The 13,715-nt window shown below is 40.0% G+C and overlaps 1 protein-coding gene across 4 annotated transcripts in view; it reads right to left on the minus strand.

Moving 5' to 3' along the window:
- The window catches only part of PANK1 (pantothenate kinase 1), a 37,191-nt gene that overhangs the window by 19,063 nt on the left and 4,413 nt on the right, over window positions 1-13,715 (minus strand). For 3 of the 4 annotated variants that reach the window (XM_024107282.3, XM_024107281.3, XM_005292519.5), the window contains exon 2: window positions 2,661-3,013. In XM_024107282.3, the coding sequence (XP_023963050.2) occupies window positions 2,661-3,013 (353 nt within the window). Of the gene's footprint in view, window positions 1-2,617; window positions 3,014-13,715 lie in introns of those variants that run through there. The other variant, XM_042856831.2, reaches the window with a different exon arrangement.

Consider the following 13,715-nt stretch of genomic DNA (forward strand, 5'->3'; position numbering starts at 1 on the left):
CCTGAAATTAAGAACATATCACCCCCTTCTAAGAAATCTTCACCAACTTCTTGTTTAGTTTTATGAATGTGGCAACCATTACTCCAACTGATGGAGGAGTAGGCTGAACATCAGGACCAATCACTGTGGAGAGATATGAAATGGGGAACTGAAAAGTTAATATTTGAGAAATGGAGAGAATAGGAAGGAATAAGGGTATTTGAGATCAAATCTGAGGAAAATATTTAAAGCTAGAAGGGAGATTTGGAACCCAATTCTCAAACAGGCAAGAAGTAGTGATTCTTTGGGGAATAAAAGAAAGCAGCAGCAATACTAAAAGTCACACTACTGCTTGGATATGAAAGTGTTGTTTTGCAATAATAGGGCAGACACTTTCCTGCTAGAGCTATGCAATCCTGAAGGAAACTAGATAGTACAATTCATGGATATTTAGAAATACTGTTATGAAATACAAAAATGAATGTTACAAGGGGAAAAAATACAAAAGTAGGCTACAGAGGTTAAACAAAGCAATTTACCAATATACATTGCTCCATGGATTTACATGCATGCAATCAGATTAAACACTGTTTCTATGAAAGGATGCATCTAAATTTTTGCTATATACATCCCTATAGTTAGGTTATACATTACAGTTCATTACAGTGTGCATGTAAAAGTATCAAGTGTGCAAGAAACTCAGAGAATGACATTTCAATGCTTCAGGACACAGATTCTTAAACTGTGGTCCATGACAAAATAAGCCACTGTGCAACCTTTTCTCTCTGATGTAGACCTTGCCACTATTATCCATGCTCAAAATAGACTGCCACAGTGTACTGTACAGATGGATACAACTCAGGATGATTCAAAAGCTGAATAAGCCAGGCTGCAGCATTCTGCACTAAGTGACGTTACACATTGGCAGTACTTCAGATCTGTGTTCTGGGGGATGCCATGGCTTCTAACAAGCTTCTGGATGGAATTCAAAGTGCTGATTTTAATTTATCAAGCTCTCATTGGTTTAGGACCTAATTGCTCTCCCCCTGTGACAGAGGGTTGCAGCTGAGATCAGCAGGGGCACTGGAGCTCCCTCAATACAAATGACAGAGAGCTGCTGGCAGGGCCTTTTCTAGGATGGGTCTTCTGATTTGAAACTCACTTCCCCCACCCACTCAAGCTGTCAGAAGCCACATTTTTTAGCTTTCCCTGGAGGCTGCAAAGGCCATCTTTTTTTTTTTTTTTTCCTTGTGTAAGGCTGATGAGAAGAGAGTGGGCCAAGATGAACATATTAATGGGAAGTCCTTTGCTTATTTAGTAATTTTAGCGTATGGGATAGGTGCCCAGAACACAAGATGAGCACCTGTAAGTTTTAGGAATTTGAGACATATTAATCTTATGAGCTGTATGTGATGACCATGATTGGACTCACAGTACCGTTCACTGGAGATCAAAACAAATGGATCCATCATCGAGAGATTGCAAAAGGGTAGAGTAGGACAGAAATATTTCCTCCCCCTGTTCTCATCAGGTTGGACAAAAATCAATTATTTTTTAAAAAATCAGATTTTTAAAATTTAAACATATTTTTCTTTTTAAAAATAAACTCATTTAAAATTTAATTTGAAGTTATGATATTTGTTAAAGGCCTAAACTTACTATAGTCTATTAAAATCATTTAAATTAATTTAAAAAAAGTTAAGCCGTATTTGTTTGCACTGGCTAATGACCTGGAACTAGCGTCTGTTGCAGTGCTAACAGCTTTTGGCAGCCTTTTTCAGAGAGAGAGAGGGAGAGGGAGAGGGAGAGGGAGAGAATATTTTATTCACTTAAGTTTATTCAGCTACTTCAAATCAATGACTATAGTTCATTCAAAGTTAAGAAACTGACTGGGATTTGAAAAAAGGAGGAAAGCTTGTTTTCCTCTTCCAATCTAAGAATGAAAACTAGGTGTGATGATGAGATCTAATTCTAAACTCCTGAAGGACATGGTGACCAGAAACAATTAGTTCAATTCATTAACAACAGATATTTCCATTGTGTAATAAATCACCTGGTTTTAAATGCAAAACATGTTTTGAGAAATTTATTTTTTCGAATGTATCCAGCAGATCTACAGTAGCCTTATTTAACTCATTAAATAATAATTTTAAAATGCTTCGGGTGCATTTTTAATTGAATTAAAATTTCTATCCAAACAGACCTTGAAATAAGTCACAAAAGAATTAATCATCATTAGTAAATAAGAAATGTATTTGCTTAAATAAATCCCCCTGGTTAGCAAGAAAAATACCAAATTCAGTTTTAAAGGCTATACATAGTTGCAAATTGATGACATGTTTTAATGATTACCAACCAAAGAGAATCAACCTCTCTTTAATAACTAAAAAAAATAACTAAAAAGTAAAAATGAAAAACAGGATTATAATTGATTATTTAAATCAAAGTCTGCTTGCTTATTTAAAATCAATCCACTAAGTTTCTCACCCTAAGGAAGTATTGTTCTAAATAGTTCTTCCCAATTAGCAATTCTTTAAGTTAAAAAAGTAACCATCTAGGAGTGACAAAGAGGTAATTTTATTGAAAACTTTAGTTAATGGAAAGATTCTCTCATATTTGGTTTTGGAGAAGGACTCACAGATAGATGCTCCTTAGTGAGATTATGTGCATTTCCCACATACCGTTCTGAAGTCCTCTTCAAACTTGTAAGCCCCGCCTCCCGTGGCACAAAGTGTAGTGTGCAGGCTGGAGAAGTTCTTTTCACTACCCATCTGTATGAACCTATGCATGGCACAAGTGGGAAAGCGGATGAAGTGCAAATTCCCTTTGCGTCCACACATGGTCAAGTTTTTCAGTTCAAGATGGACATCGCGAATGCCAGTTTTACCATAGGCTGTATTGGAAGTCAAGTATTTCCTAATGCTTTTCAGGTTTTCTACTTCCTCCTGTTCCTCTTCCGCTGTAATGTCTTTTGGTTCAAAGTAGACCAGTTTAACCAATGTTCCACCAATATCCATTCCGAACCACGGAAATGCTAGGAAAGGGGGAAAAAAAGAGAGCAGTGCTATAAATATCTCAGTTTAATCATATTACTCAGAGTATCTACAGAGCTGAAATTCAAATTAGCAAAGTTTACAAGATCAGAGCCTGATCCTAAGGACTGCTGGACACTTGCACCTACCAATTACAGTTACTGGACATGATCAGAGCTCATTCCTGAAACCTCAGAGTTAAAACAAAATTTCAGAGAAACTGAAAAACAAGCCTCTGGGCACTTCCTCAAACATATTTTTCTTCAGAGAAATATAATCAGATATTATTAATCTATTACTGAAAACATCTATCTTACTTGGCACTAGCGATCACCACATCTTCAAACAGGATGCTTATTGGATTTCATCTACTTTGAATCCTAGCATAGCGAATTAAAATGGATTGGGGGGAAATGAAAAAAGAACAGGAGAGTGAAGTTGAGAGTCATGCTGGCAGTGCATGACAGCTATATTCCCTTTCCTCTCCCCCTTGTCCTACTCTGCTCTTTTATTGGGAAACAAGCTCTCCAGAAATAGTGTCTGCCTTCCCATCTTTGACATCAATAAAAGTGCTGAAATTAAGATGCCTAGACTGGCCAGCTGCTTCAAATTTGCTAAGTAACTACATTGGCATGGCACATTTTCTTCTTGACAAAAGAGGAAGAAAACACCAGCACTGTAGTTTTAACTCCAAGATCTCGAGACATCATCAGAAAGTAAAAGAATTAGTGATACTTTATTTTATTGCTTAAAAGCTCATGAGCCCATCCCTCAAACCAAACCCCAGTTTCCGGACATAGATTCTGTGTACTATTTGTTCCTCATGATCTGTATGCACTGAAAATACTACTATTCAGATTGCAGCATATCTTCCCTTCACCTCCATCATGCACCATGGGCCAAGTGTAATAAAGGTTTCGCTTGATCAACAGTAGGAAAAACATTAAGCGTTACATACAGCAGGCAGCCAATTTGGCAGAGCAGCCTATTTGTAAGTAGGGCCCTACCAAATCCATGGCCATGAAAAACACGTCACGGACCGTGAAATCGGGTCTCCCCCTGTGAAATCTGGTCTTGTGTGTGCTTTTACCCTATACTATAGGGCAGTGGTTCCCAAATTGGGTTCATGAACCCTTGGGGGTTCCCGAAATGTTACAGGGAGTTCTCAGGAAAAAGTTCCCTAATGTGCTAGGGATCCCAGGCAGCACAGGGCCAGCAGCCCAGAGCCCCTTGACTTCCAAGAGCTAAGCAGATCAAAGCAAGCATATCTATCACACTGAGGAGATTTAAACTTCAAGACTCCTTATAAGAAATGAAAAGGTGGATATTTTCTGCTGTTTTTAAAATTAAATAGGCAGCTAGTATTGTTTTTAAAATTATTATGAAGAACAAGTTTAAGCTTTGTTGTAATGTGTGTTGTTTTCCTGGACTGCTCAAGACCTGAATGCTTGTGTAGGAGGAACACTCTGAGTTGTCTTCTTAAATACCTTCATGCTGTTTCACATCTGATACTCCTTGATGAAACATAGGAGCCTTGTCTTATAACAGGCTTATTCAAAGTGATACAAGCTACAAAAGTGAGATCTTGGAAGAGTGTTTTCATAATGTAATAAAAATACTGTAATGATAAATAATAATTAATAATAGATAGTGTGTAATAAGCAGATCCTAAAAACAAATTTTATATTTCCAAGATCACTGCTTTTATAATTTATACTCAGATAAAGGAGAAAATCCCTAGAAATATTTATTTTTAGGACGGAGTTCGCAAGACTTGACATTTTAGTGAAAGGGGTTCACAGGCTGTTAAAGTTTGGGAACCACTGCTATAGGGATTTCACGGGGGGAGACCAGCATTTCTCAAACTGGGGATCCTGACACCAAAGGGAATTGCAGGGGGGGATCACAAGGTTATTTTAGGGGCGTTGCGGTATTGCCACTCTTACTTCTGTGCTGCCTTCAGAGCTGGGTGGCCAGAGAATGGTGGCTGTTGGCCAGGTGCCCAGCTCTGAAGGCAGCAGCACAGAAGTAAGGATGGCAATACCATACCATGCCATCCCTCTGCACTGCTGCTGATGGCACCTCTACCTTCAGAACTGGGATCCTGGCCAAAAGCCGCCGCTCTCCAGTTGCCCAACTCTGAAGGCAGTGCCGCTGCCAGCAGCAGTTCAGAAGCAAGGGTAGCAGTACCACAACACCTCCTACAATAAGTTTGCAACATCCCTCCCCCCTCCCCATAACTCCTTTTTGGGTCAGGATCCCTACAATTACAACAGTGAAATTTCAGATTTAAATAGCTGCAATCATGAAATTTACAATTTTTAAAATCTTATGACCGTGAAATTGATCAAAATGGACCGTGAATTTAGTAGGACCCTAACTGTGAGGTAAAAAAATAACCTGATTAAGATGAAACTGAGACACCACTTGGAACAAAAATGTTGGATGTGATCTTAAAACCACCTTATTCTTGAAGAACTGAGCATACGGAGGATCTGCCATTAAGGCTTATATCTCACTGACTCTTCTTGCAGATGTTATAGCCACAAGAATGGTGCTCCTCTCCCAGCAGACAAGCTATGAGCATGTTGCTATTGGGTCAAAAAGCAGACCCATTAGCACCGCCAGCACCATATTAAGGTCTCACAAGAGGACCATTTCCTTCACTGGAGGAGAAAGGTGAATAATACCTTTGAAAATCATTATAGGGAGTTTTAGAATACAGACTTTCCTTGGATGGGATGATGTAAAGCTGAGATCGCAGCCAAATGAACCTTCAGGGACCTAAGAGCAAGGACCAAAGATTTCAAATGCAACAAATAGTCCAAAATGTCCTGAATCCAAGTTGATGTGGGCTGAATTTGCTCGGATGTTGCCCAAATCAAAAATCATTTTCATGTTGTAGACAAATAGATAGATCTTGTAGCTGGTTTTCTACAACTAAGCAGAATTTCCCTAACCACTTCCGAGCATTGCCACTCCTCCCTGAATATGGGGAGAGATATGAGGGAAGGCATACATCAGGCTCTCTTCGCAATTCAGATGGAACATCTCGGAAATGGACTCCAGGCTGACTTCTGCTCAGGAACAGAATTGACGACACTTTCTGTTGTCCTTTGCCACAAATAAGTTGATCGAAGAAGGGATGCCAGCCATTCTCAGAAAATGGACCTCAACACACTATGCAGAAGTGCCAAATTTTCATTTTTTTATGACCAAGCTGGCTGTACCGGGCTCCTCCCTGTTGTTCACATAACACATTGCTGTAGTACTATCCTGGAGTACATGCACTGCTGCTCCTTAAATATGGTCCTAGAAGGTGTTGTATATTGCCTGAAGTTCCAGCACATTGACATGACCAGTTGCTTCCTGTTCCACCCACAAGCCCTGAATCATTAATTAACATTGATGCTCTCCCCCCAATCTGTTGAGTAGGCATCAGTAATTAATGTTCTTATTGGTAGAGGACAGACAAAGGGACCCTCCCCCCTGCCCCAACATTCCTTACACTGCTCCATCCACCATTGCACAGAGTCCAGTGTTTCTGGGGGCACTCATATAGGACTGTCCAATGACTGGCAACTTGGATGATAGACTAACCTCAGCCATTGCTGATGGGTATGAAGATGCAGCCTCGCATGCTATACTATGTAAATACATACAGCCATATGGCCTAGTAACCGTATGCCTTCACAGGCTGTTGTGGAAGGATGCGATTGGAGGTCCAGACATAGGTGCTGAACTGCCTGGAATTGTTTACATGGGAGAAAGGCCCTTGAATTTATAGAGCCCCAATGAACTTGAATTTTTGGGTTGGGTTTAGAGTAGGTCTGTCAATTAATCACAGTTAACTCATGCGATTAACTCAAAAAAATTAATCACGATTAATTGCACTATTAACCAATAGAATACCAATTGAAATTTATTAAATATTTTTGGATGTTTTCTACATTTTCAAATATATTGATTTAAATTACAACACAGAATACAAAGTGTACAGGGCTCACTTTATATTATTTTTATTACAAATATTTGCACTGTAAAAATGATAAAGAAATAGTATTTTTCAATTCATCTCATAGAAGTACTGAAGTGCATTCTCTTTAGCATGAAAGTGAAACTTACAAATGTAGATTTTTTTAATTACATAACTGTACTCAAAAACAAAACAGTTTTTTTTAACTGCGCGATTAATTTTTTTTTTTTAAATCACGCAACAGCCCTAGGTTAGAGTTGATTTTCCTTTGTGCAGGATCATCCCCAGTTGATTGAAAAGGTCCAATGTGAATTGGACATGACTAAGGACTCACTTCCTGGATCTGCTTCTTACTAACCAATCATTCAAGAATGGGAAGACATGAAGGCCCCTTCTTCTGAGATAGGCCGCTACCCACCATCATGTATGTGGTAAAGACATGTGGGACTGAAGACAGGCCAAAAGGAAGAACTTTGTCTTGGTAGTGTTGGCTTGCGACAAGGAATCTCAGGAACTTCCTGAGATCTGGGAAGATTGACATGTGAAAATAAGCATCTTGGAGATTGAGAACAGCAAACTGGTTGTTGTGATTCAGTGCAGAAATAATAGTAGCCAGGGTAACCATGTGGGATCTCACATATTTGATATACCTGGTGGGACTGCAGCAATCGAGAATAGGTCTTATTCCTTCCTTGGACTTCGAGATCAGGAAACACCTGGAGTAGCATCCCTTTCCACCATGCTGATGAGGAATCTCCTGTATAGCTCCCAGTGCAGAGTCTGAATCTGCTGAAGAAGCACTGACTCATAAGAAGGGTCCCTGAAAAGGTACGGGATGGAGGGGAAGACAAAAATGGAATGGAGTACCCCAATCCAAGACTGCTAAGGACCCATCTGTCAGTCATTATCGCTTCCCAAGCACTGCAGAAGTGAAAAAGCCTGTCCCCAAACTGAGATGATGAGGTTGAGATGTTCACAACTGGTCTGCTGCTCTCGATATGCAAGGCAAATAGGCTGCCTGGATGACGGTGGAAGGGGGACAGAGTGGCTGGGTAAAACTAGACCCTAAAGATCTCCTCCTCTGAAATGTATTCCCCTTTCTGGAGTAGTCTTGTCTCAGTTGGTAAGGTGTCTGCCTAAAATATGGTTGAGGGCAGTATTGCTGCTAACTGCCAAAATTATGCATCCTTGTTCCTGGGGTATAAATCTCCAAAGAGCACAGATTTGCTTGGAGAGTCCTTAAAAGAATGTAAAGTCTCATCCATTTTGCCTGAGAATAGAAGTTGACCATTGAAATGTAGGTCATCCACACACTGTTGGCTAGCTGCTGCTACTCCTGAATTCTGCAACTACGATGCTCATAGTGCCCACTAAAGCCATAACTCCGGCAACCATATCAGCTACGTGCAGGGCCGATTACAAATAAATCTTTGCAACCAAACTCCACAACAAATGCCTTGAACTCCTCTGTAGAGGATTTGGGTAACTTGTCCATAAACTTGGCTACGGAGTCCCGGTCACATTATTTTATTTGGATAGCAATGCCTGCTGGTTTGCAATTTGCATTTGTAAGGAGGCAGTCAAATAAGTTTTCCTGCCCATGAGATCCAATGTCTTTGCCCTCAAGCATGGACTTGTACCTCCCTTGATGTGACCTCTCATTGGCTCCCTGAGATCAAGGACTAAAGAATGTCCACTAGCTTACGTGTTTTCTCCTGCACAAATTAAGGCCTTGGCTACACTTGGGAATTTACAGCGCTGACGCGGCAGCACTGTGAAGCATGAGTGTAGTCGCGCCGCCAGCGCTGCGAGAGAGAGCTCTCGCAGCGCTGTATGTACTCCACCTCTCCGAGGGGAGTAGCTTGCAGTGCTGCGAGCGAGCGTGCAGCGCTGCAGGCGCTGATTACACTGGCGCTTTACAGCGCTGCACTCGCTGCGCTCGGGGAGGGGGAGGCGTTTTCACACCCCTGAGTGCAGCAAGTTGCAGCGCTGTACAGCGCCAGTGTAGCCAAGGCCAGAGCCTATATACCTAAGGCTGAAGCCAATTGTCTAAGGAGGTCCTGATGTGCCACAAGTCCTCAGTTATTGGTGAGGAAGCTCGTAGCATCAGCACTGGGACCAACGAAGAAGTCAGCACTCTGCAGATTGGCAGGGGCAACACACTCACTTGATACCAACGCTGAAAGACGCACTCATCAGGTGCACAAGAGCTTTGAAACAAATAGTAAATAGAGAAACCAGTGACAAGATTTTCATGCATGACTAGCGTTGTGCATGTGATGAGGTGTCCCAACATCATGTCAGTTTCTGGAAACTCCACAGAATCATTAACAGGTAGAATGAAAAAAACTGTACTATTTGAGGTGGACAAATATTGTAGTCAACAGGATTATCAACATATGACAGGATTTATATAATACAGGGGCAATAATTATGTAGCCTACCCACTTTAAAAAAAAGCCCAAATGGGACTATGTCTCTCTTTTATTAGGTCATTGGTTTTATTTCTCTCCATGTACCTCACTCCTCTTTTCCCTCTGCTATGGGCCAGGCTAACACCCGTAGAAGAAAACGAACAAATGTTTGTCCCTGAACATGAGCAGTTTCCCTGCAACACTGGGGCAGAGTAAAAACTTAAGTTTGATTTTTTTTTTAAACACCATAGCCACTGATATTTCAATAGTGCAAAAGCACAGATTTACGGTTTCCTTTGCAGAGTCTAGGACTGGTTGTCTGGTGGAGAGATAGAAGCACAGCGACTGTGTAACAGACTACAATAGGGAACACACCAAATTCGAGTCTGAAAACTCCCACTAAAATCCATCAACTTTGACACTAATAAGTAATAACGTGCAGTGTAAAAGGGCAGCAAAGAATCATAATCAGCATCTCTGCATTCTGAATAAAGGATTTACCAATTAAATTAACTTTTTTATTTTTTTGTTGTTGTTGCAAAACTGTGCTCTTTTACTGGTATTGTTAATTTTAAAAAAATCTGAAAATGAGGCACTATTAAGTTGCCAAAACTATGCCTGCATATTTCTTCAAATTCTTACAGTAGCACTACATCAGTGGTACCAATAAGTAGGAGCGCTAAGGCAGACAGACAGCTGGCATTTTATCTACTGTCTCTTCTACACATGCAGGTTTACACAACTTAGTGGTTGCAATGACTACAACCAATTTATAGTAATGTTCCCACTGATGCAACCACTAATGGGAAGTATGAAGAAAAATACAAGTGTAGACAACTTTTAATTTCAATATTTTAACACCTGTCCCTAAACTAAATATGAATGGATTAATTATTTAAACCTGTGTGTCACAGGCGCTCCAGAATTTAAATTAAGTGACTGAGTTATCAAAAATTGAAAAATTATTTACAGTGCAAATGCTGACAAATCTATTTGCTAAGAAGTACTGCTACAATATTTTGGATAGGTGTGATTTATTATACAAGAAATAAGGAAGTCACTGAATTCCCTGTAAGAGCATTATACTCTTTAAACTATCAAAAATGGGATTATCCTTAGCTAAACAAAACTGCATGATGAGAATAGTTAAACTGCTAATTGACTCTGCTGAGCAGAGGGAAATCCATTCCTAAAGAATCTCATCACCAAATATACATTCCTTGGGAGAAGAGCGAGAGGAGACAACTCTGCTACAGGTCTGCATTGCAGTAGGTTACAAAAGGATACATTAATAAAGTGAAATGCAGTCCTAGAAAGCATAGCATTGACATAGAAAGCCCCACAATGAGTCATAAACACCTAAGAGAATGGAGTAAAAATATTAGAACAGAACAGCAATCTGGTGCAGAACTGGTGTGCACACTTAGATAAATTTGTTTGTCCCCCTGGGAACATTAACATATAGTTTTTAAATGTATAACGGTAATGCTAGATACTGAGTCAAGAACTTATTTGATTGTTACCTGTATATAAAAATCCATCCAGTATTCTTTGACATTTCAAAGCAAAAGCATGCGACTAAGCAAACAGAAGGTATCTAAAAGATTACATAATTAAGTAATCTGATAGCCCAGCTGCTGGTGTGTATCTGGGGGAAAGGTTCACTCATGGGTAATATAACGAGGAATCCTTGTGGTACCTTAGAGACTAACAAATTTATTTGGGCAAGCTTATGCCCAAATAAATTTGTTGGTCTCTAAGGTGCCACAAGGACTCCTAGTTATTTTTGCTGATACAGACTAACACGGCTACCACTCTGAAATCTGTCAACACGGGGTAATATAGTACATCTTATCCAGTATCCATATATGCTTGAGCCCATATAAACATTACTGTGCAGAATTATGAAATGATAAAACCATGCAGTTAAATATAGAAATACTTTTTTGCATTTTATTTAGCAGTTGTCAAGAGTACAAAATAGAACTTCAAAATATGTGTTCCTTAGGAACAGAAACTCAATCAGACTCACTAGATAGAGTACCGAGAACACAAAAGTACTTTTCACATTTTTCAAATTATTTCCAGCTAGAAGTATTGCAAGTTCGGGCGTTTTTTTTTTTTTTTTTTTGCTTGGAGCGGCAAAAATGGTGGCGCCGGCCCTGGTAGTATGGCTTTCTTAAGTGGCTTCTTTTACACTTACACCCAGCTGGTATCTTGTTAAGAAACCCTCAAATATAGAAGGATGGCTCTGGAGTAGCATGTACTCAGAATTTTGGGCAGGGGACCTCAAGGTTCCTACTGATTTTATAGAATAGACATACAGCTAAAACCTGGCACTTGGGAGAATTTATCCCACATTGGTTCTGTCATAGCTCTCGGAGCAACTGTAACCTCTTAAATGGTCTCACAGCAACAATAGGACACAAAAGGGATTGTCTTTAAAAGTGTGATTATCCAGTGAACGTTACATAATCTGGTTCCCATTTGGCTTTTTGCATTGAAGATGCTTAGGCTGACTGACAGGCTGGAAAGCTACTGCTTTACTTGTGGGCTTGTACACACTACCACTTATATCAGTATAACTTATGTCTCTCAGGGGCGTAAATAACCCTGTAAATAACCGGGCAACGTAAGTTACACCACTTAAACACTGGTATGGACAGCACTATGTTGGTGGGAGAGCTTCTCCCGCCAACATAGTTACCACCTCTTGTGGAGATGGTTTTATTATGCCGACAGGGGAGCACTCTCCCACTGGCATAGAGCGCTTCTAGTGTAGCTGTGTGAGATTTAACTACTGCTTACTACTAACTACTACTTCCTCATCAACTGGAGAAAATAAAGGTGGATGGCATCTTCCTCATTTCTGCCAGATGCTTCCTGTAAAATATCTGCCTTGGGTCTTACGAAGAATCTAGATGCAATAATCATTCTTATTTTACTGATTATTTCTTGAGCACTGCATAAATGCTTAAATTTAAAACAATTACTGAATCGAAGTTAAGTATTTGTTTTTGCTTTGTGTCAAGTAAAGCCTACCTGCTTATCTGTCACCAGGACCCCAACCTTACATCCTATTTCTGCTGTGTGTGGGTAATAGGCATCTCAAATGCTACTTAGTTCAGAGTGTCCAGGGCTCACTGAAGAACTACACCGATTCCATCCTGTTACATAATCTTAGAATAAACAAAATGACACTAACCTGGTAAGTGCTTATTGAGTGCCTACTGCCTATCGGGGGGAAAACACATACAGATGTTTAGTATGATCGCCTATTCACATAAATGTGAGGACGGGTATGTTTATTTGGGTGTGTTACTCCAAACATACTGTAGACTGATTACCTAAAAATGTAATTTTAAAAGATAAGCAGAGTCAGACTGGGTCATTTTTGAGCAAGGTACCTCCATGGAAAACACAGATGCTGCAAGAAGTGATGATGATTTAATAGGAGGCCCAGTCTTAGGATTTGTGATTGAGCAAGCTTCTGAAAGTGAGGAGGATCAAGCCAGGTCATGATTCCTCTAACTTTCCAGTCTTATTGCAGAAATGCATGAGTATGTGCGATTCTACTTCTGCAGAAGGAGATATGGCATCTTTTCATCTCACCGGATGCAGAGCCCCAAAGCACCACTTGCTTTGCGTTTGCTTACAGCCACACTTATTTGCTAGACAGCACTCTTTCCTCTGAGTATTGAAACAATTCTTCAGCATGCTGTTAGGGGACACTATACTGCCAGAGGTGTTTTCTTCCGATGAGATGTAGAAAAGAAGTCCTGATCATTAGAAAATCCAATAGCATTTTGGTTTAAAGGATGGAGCGCTAATGTCTTGAGTGACATCCAGTGAATAATTCGGTCCTGCTTACTTTAAGTTCTCCCTGCAGTTTCAGTTGGAGACAAACAAACTTATATAGTATTGCTGGCAAATAACATAGTTGCAACTTTCCATCCTACAGATGCCTGCATGTCACTGTGGGTGAATAAGCCCTGTGTTTTTCAGGCAGCAAAGCATTTGGGAGTAAAAGTGCTACATAAATCTATGCTGTGTGCATGTGTACCTTGTATGTGAATGATTGCAACAATCTAACTACAAGTTGGCTCAAAAGCAATATATGCTATATGACGCTACAGCTTGAAACATTTAGAAATTACAACTAGTGCATATTGCAGGTCCTCTCCTATTAAGTAATGTTGCTTTCCAGGAGCGCACATTCTCTGTGACACAGAGTAGTTGCCAATTGATTTTCAGGTAGTGTTTCTGATCAGTACCCTTAAAAGGTCTGTCTTGACTAGAAGTGGTTAAGCTTAG

The sequence above is a fragment of the Chrysemys picta genome, chromosome 7, assembly GCF_011386835.1.
Source record: "Chrysemys picta bellii isolate R12L10 chromosome 7, ASM1138683v2, whole genome shotgun sequence".
Classification (NCBI taxonomy): Eukaryota; Metazoa; Chordata; order Testudines; family Emydidae; genus Chrysemys; species Chrysemys picta.